Raw genomic sequence first — 6,748 nt, 5'->3', positions numbered from 1 at the left:
GATATGAGCTGCACCGCTCACGACAGACACTTTCTGAAATAATGCGTTTGGCACCTCTGCTCAACTTCCTGGCAATACTTGGCGTCTTCATTCTTTTCTTTTTTTTTTTTCGTTTCTGTTTTGCTTTTTCTAACAGTGATGATCACCAATACTTAAATTAAGTACATGCACACATTACATGAACCGAGTGAATTGTGAGCCCAATAAATACACAGGTTATATTTCTCCTCTGGAAATGAGCACAACCCTGATTGACTTCCAAACCATCCACCAACCCTGGAATAAAATATGATATGACTTCATCACCCTTCCCCTACCATATCCCCCCCCCCCCCCTTCCTTCCTTCCTTCCAGGCAATCTTCAGCAGTCAGATATCATTGTCCCTTAGCCTCAAACAATGATGTAAAAAAACAAGTTCTGAGTCCTCCATCAGGATGATTGCTCAGAGAACAAGCTGCTCCTGAGGATGACAGACTCAAAGAAGTTGTTACTTGAAGAAGACAAGGAGACGGAAACTGTGAGTTGCATCGAGATTTACTTTACCCGCACTGGGAGGAGTCGCTGCTTCTCCCTCTAATGCTCTACGACCATTACAGACGGCTTTTCGCAGTTTGCAAAAAAAAAAAAAAATGAAACTACAATCAGAGCAAACAAAAAAAGGCACGAGTGCGACAATTATTGGCAAGATCAGCTCGTGAGTGTGTCCATGAGTGCTTCCTCGTAGAGAGCTATGACGAGCATGGCGCCAATGCCGAACCCGGCTCCCAGTACTTGGAGGACGAGATGCAACACCTTACTGTCCGTTGTGTTGTTCATACTCTCCACCATTTCAGGAAACTGTGTGGAGGAGATCAATGACAGGAGGAGATACAAAAACACATCGGGAGAAAATTAATCAATTTCAAAGACACTTGTATACCCGAAAACTTTGAATATTGATAGACGCAATGTTGAGTGCGTCACATGCCAATGCGTGCACATTTGCATTCACGTCAGGTTTAGAGTTTCTATTTTAACGTGTGTTTGTTAAATGCATGATTATCGACTAACTCGCAAAATTCGGGTAAATAAAAACCTTGTGAAATATATGGCATTAACAGCATCAATGAGCTGGCGAAAAGCCCATCCTGGGCACAACTTCAACTGAATGACTCAGCACTACATAAATTTAATTTAGTCCTGACCAACTGAATTGCTAGATCAAGCCTTGGATTTAGATTTAAGTTACAAACTCAGGTGGGTTTGCAAGGGCATTCTCACCAGGGCTTGCCTCTTCCTGGTGGCTTTAATAAACTAGTCTCGTGTTACAACGCTCTGCCCACTTCTCTTGAAATTACTACAGCCTGAGGGCCTTTGACAAAGACTAGGAATTACCGGGCAATGAGTTCCACTCGGACTTACTAGATCGGTGAGAGCGATGTACAGGAACATGCCACCAGCCAGGGCGTAGACCCACAAGTTGATGGTGCTGAGGTTGCCTATACAGATGCCGATCGCCATGCCGATGTAGGCCAGGATGGAGGACACTGCCTGGAAGGCCAGCGCTTGCTTGATGCTCATCCCGCCTTGGAGCATCACCGCAAAGTCACCTGACCAGGGAAATAGCCAATCAGTGAATAAAGTGAATAATATTAAAGAAAAAAATCATTTCGTCAAAGCAGCTCAAAAATGCAAATGAATTATCAGCAAAATACATCTTTTAGAATGATCACAAAATAATTTTATGAACATAAAATTCAGGAGATGACAAAAAAAAAAATATTATCTGCCAAGAAGCATAAAGGTGTTTAATAATTACATTGATCTATGATTTCATGCCTTTCTGCATCTCAAGTGACAGCAATGTGATGTTCAGCTGTAGTAAGCTACAAAACTCTGTAAAATGGGCAAGAACTGACACCAGCCCTTTGTAACGCCTAGCAACACTTGCCATATTGGTATCATGTATCACTACGTGTAGGAGAGTGGAGACATACAATGTATGTATAGTCCAGGCTTAAAGCCTCCTTTCCTCACCCAGTTCATGCGGGATCTCGTGACACATGACTGCGATCGCCGTGCTCAGGCCGCCCGCCAGCGTGTCGGCAAAGGCCGCCCCGACGACCAGCCCGTCGGTGAAGTTGTGCACCCCATCGCCCATGACGACCATCCAGGCGATGGACGAGATGCCGCCCCGCCCGCCGTGGGAGTGGCCGTGGGCGTGAGAGTGCCCGTGCCCGTGCCCATGGTGGTGGTGGTGATGGTGGTGGTGGGCGTGTCCATGGCCACCATGACTCTCCTCCTTCTTCTCCTCAAAAACTTCGTTCTCCAAGGGATCTGGGATGAAAACGTCATTGTTCCCCTCCTTGGTGACGGAGACGTCAAGATCGCTTTCATCTTTGCGTATACTTGACGAGGATGCCTCAGCTGAATTAAGATGTTTGTATGAGGAGGTGCTCCTAGTTCTTTTTGAGTCTATCTTGTCCTCCTGCTCACTAGCTGCTCCCGGAATGTACACGCTGCTCTCATTCTCCTCATAACTATACACTGGAGGACAGTCCTCACTGCTTAAATGTGCTGCAATTAAACCAAAGAACAAAAAATAATGGAAAAAGAATCAATTATATGTTTTCCATCATTCCAACAAAATATAAGAAAAAAAATGGTAGTGCCAAGTAATGCTTCATCACAAGCTATTGACTGCTGGTGCAAATTCATTCTTGTACTGCACTCACAGAGGACTCAGTTGAGTAAAATGCTCAAATCAAGTATTTCTGGAGTTCAAGGGAGCAACACATAGCATCAATTCTTTCTGAACTTCACATCTCACAACTTTTCAAATACATAGACTGCAGGAATGTACATCAGCTTTTGCATGTACAATGTGGACTATTGCATAAATCAATACATGTTTGTGGCATACTCAAACATATAGAAGAATTTTCGACGATACGTAGCAGAAACTGTCCTTACAATACAGCAGCATACCCAAATAACCAACCCCTAGAAAAGATAGTTACATTCAAAATATCTATGCAGATGACTTACTGTACGATGGTTGTGTGAAAGAATTGAATGAGTACACGTTGGGGGGAAAGGGTACCAGAAACCCATATTCATACTAGCACATTTCAGCATTCATCATCAACATCTCATTTCTGTTATTTGGGAGGGTTTTTTGAGTGAGTTAAAAATAAAATGTTATGCTGGGGGAAAAAAAAGGAAAATACACAATAATGAACACAAAATCCAATCATATTTCCTGTTGAGTGTGATACACTCCTCCTTATGCTTTTAAGCAATCTATTCATGTGGCTTTCTTTCTTCCTCTCAAAACACTTCTGACTTTTGCAATTGAGTATTTGGGCAACCTGCTCAGGACATTGACAGTAAAGGTGGCATTGAAATGACATTAAGGCTTGAACTTCTCTACATGTTCTGCCCTAACTGTGCCTTAACCGTGTCAATGGACAGGTTTGCTGGTGGTCATACAATCTTCCCTATCACAACTGGTCTGACAAAGCCTTCCTGTTGGACTTCCACATTTTTTTCACCGAGAGGGTTTTGACACTATGAAGGTTCAATATCACAGACCGCCTATTAAAATACACCTTGAAAAGTTACAGGTCACAGCTGATGTATTGTACAATGGGACTAACCACAGTGATCCTTGAGTTCAAGCTGGGGTATCGGCAGTAATATCCTCTCCATTTGTATTGAAATGCCTGATTATATCACAGCTGCAGCATATCTTCCGAAAAGCATGAGTCTAATTAATTCTGACGGAAGTTGCATGTGTTCTTCAGGTGAATGGGATGCTTTAGGGCTGTTTTTGTTAATGCTTCGCCTTTGGGTTTGTTTGTTTTTTTCCTTTTCTATCTTGCCATTTTCTGAGACTACATATAGCTCTATAGTCACCACAGAACCAGAAGGGAGTATGTGTGTATCAAAATGGTGGTATGGTTCTTATGACTGGCTGAGAGCCTTCATGTGACCAGTCTTTTATTTAGCCGAAAGGTGTCCAACTTCACTGGGTGTTAGTATATCAATGGCTTGTAAGTTCTACCACTCTACTGCATTCGGCTACGAATGCCTGTGTATAAATGATGTCATCATCACTTTATAAAACAAATAATGCACAGCACTTGGTTGGGCATTTATGAAATTATCGATTCTCCTTACTTTTGAACAGTCTAAAATACACTTGCATGTTCCCAACTGTTCTACCAATAACTATCAGAAGGATAATACTTAATGCCCTGAGTACTAGTAATATGCATTGTTTGTAAACTATTTACTCTCCATTGAATACTAAAATCATCTAACAAGAACTCAAGGATTTGTGAAATTAAGAAATCAAGAAATGAGGGGATAAAGGAATCAAGAACTAAAAAATCAAGCGGTCATGGAATCAAGTGCTGCATCATAATTTCACATGCTCTTGCCATTTGAAGCTGCGATAAGCTCACAACTGTGAAATCAGGGCCACCCTGCCCTCAAAATACCACCACCACCACTACCATCCATCAGGTTCCATGGTTGCTATCTACAAATGGGGTCACGACCTGTTCTGGTTTAGTGACAATCAGCTGTGTGAAGCAGCATTTATGCATATAGCGTAAAATCAACACATTATCCAAATAAAGCTGGAGATCATAACAGAAACAAAAATAGATGTGTGGAAAGCTAATCTTGATAATATAACTTCTATAGATTTCTGAATCTTAATTACCTGTCTTTTTGTGTATTTTCCTCTTAAGGAAACAGATCAAATTCCATGTTGACATAAAGCTCAGCATTTGAAAAATTCACAAGTTTGCAAAATTAATTGTCACATTGTCATAGTTATTGCGAAGGTGCATGATTCTCCCTCATATGACTGTCATTATGAGAGAAAACTTACTTTCCTAATCGAACAAAATACACACTGTTTTAGTCTACATACGGTATACAAAAGTCCTGCCTCTTTTGAGGCAGGATGTGAGCAGTCAAACCGATCTTTCATAAACACTCCAGTCCACTGTCAGCGAGGTTAAATTGTTTCTGTGAAACAATGATCTCTTCCTTCCATATAAAAAGTTCGAGTCACAGAGCTCTTCTGTTCTTGTCAAAGGTCATCACAAGGAAAATGTATAATTGGCAAAAAAAAAGAGAATATATATATATATATATATATATATATATATATATATACATATATATATATATATATATATATATATATATATATATATATATATTCTCTCTCTTTTTTTGCCAATTATACATTTTTTCTTTTTTCCGTATACAATGGTCAACATAAAAATTCTCTTGTAAGTCATGATGCAATCAAGTAGCTGATACAGTAACATTTTGTTAACATTTTGTTATATTATGTTAATGAATGAAGAGTGGATGGAAGTTAATGAAGAGGACAAGAGAACAAGTGTTAGGAATAGGTGGATATTAATGGTGGAAGGGAAGGGAGAGGGGACAAGGATTAGGAATGGGTGCATCTATTGAAAGGAAGGGGGGAGAGACAAGAGCTAGGAATGAAGAGATGTTACTGCAAAGAGGAGCACTAGTTAGGAATGGAAGGATGGATGCTTAAAGACAAGAGGGCAGGGGATAACATAACTTAGGAATGGATGGAAGTTGATGCCAGGAGGAGGGGGAGGAGGAGGACTCAGAAACTGGAAGAGTGGAAGGGGGAGATGAGTACCGGAGGTTAACTCACTCCCTGGCTGCTGTGGAGAGGGCATCATGGGGATGAGTTCATGGGCCATCTCCCGGTGGTTGCACAGGCGTTCTCCAATCTCCTGGCTCCCCAGGGGATCCTTTTGGCTCCCGGACACTGAGTATTGTTTGGAATCCTGCCAAGATGAAATAGAATAGTTATGCCGAGAGAATGAGCATGTTGTTGTGATTGTTCTTTTTCCCCCTCATTCTGATCTCTCTCTTCATCTTATCACTATCATGAACAATGAATCAAAACAAACCCCTTTCTTCTAGAGGAAGGAACAATGCAACAAAAAAAAAAATGACATAACAAACATTAAGTAAACACCAATATACATTATCGACTAGAGAGTTGAAACGTCGAACAGGTGCATACCAATATGAATTCCAATCGTGTCAAAACTGTTTTCTTCTATACGAAAGCAATGACAAAAAAAAATGTAAAACAGCTCACTGTGAGAGAAATGTACAATGAATGTGAGGGCGGGGGTTGTACGAGAGGGAGGTGTATGTAGCTTCCTAATATCTAGCATAGTGCAGAGAGAGGTCTATATTTGATTTCAGTGCTGCAGTGAGGAAAGATGGGGAAAAGTTGCAAAGGCACCTTACAGATTTAACTACCAGCTGAAACATCTCACCACTTCTGTCTGCAAAAAACAGACACTCTCTTTGAATGAGAACATATCGATCTGCACATTGATTACATAAGCTTTTAGACATGCCAGTGACTGAAAAGTCCTAAAATATTCTTTGCACTTGCCCAACTTATATATGATCCACCCGAGTAAAGCCTTCGATTCGCTCAACCATATTTTGCTGTACGAACTGGAACACTGTGGTGATAGACGTGTACTTGTCAGTTGGTCAGGGATTATCTTACTGATCATAAGCAGGGGCGGATCCAGGAATTCCGTAAAGGGGAGGTGCTTTTACAAAATTAAACGGGGGCACCCCCCCCCATTTTTTCTTCTCATTTCTTTTGTTTTAACGAAAAGTAAAGAGGGGCACGCACCCGGTGCGCCCCCTCCGGATCCGCCACCGAGAGGCAGT

General features: G+C 41.3%; 1 protein-coding gene across 1 annotated transcript in view; it reads right to left on the bottom strand.

The window, feature by feature from the left end:
• Positions 1-688: 688 nt before the first annotated feature.
• Positions 689-6,748, bottom strand: part of LOC139741181 (zinc transporter ZIP6-like) — a 52,351-nt gene continuing 46,291 nt past the window's right edge. The window contains exons 7-10 of the mRNA XM_071651773.1: positions 5,697-5,832; positions 2,018-2,557; positions 1,403-1,590; positions 689-838 (exon numbers count right to left, since the gene is read on the bottom strand). Of these exons, the coding sequence (XP_071507874.1) occupies positions 689-838; positions 1,403-1,590; positions 2,018-2,557; positions 5,697-5,832 (1,014 nt within the window). The remainder of the gene's footprint in view (positions 839-1,402; positions 1,591-2,017; positions 2,558-5,696; positions 5,833-6,748) is intronic.

The sequence above is a fragment of the Diadema antillarum genome, unplaced genomic scaffold, assembly GCF_040938485.1.
Source record: "Diadema antillarum isolate AM-2024a unplaced genomic scaffold, OU_Dant_1.0 seq00000908_RagTag, whole genome shotgun sequence".
Classification (NCBI taxonomy): domain Eukaryota; kingdom Metazoa; phylum Echinodermata; class Echinoidea; order Diadematoida; family Diadematidae; genus Diadema; species Diadema antillarum.
This window is presented reverse-complemented; position numbering and strand designations above follow the sequence as displayed.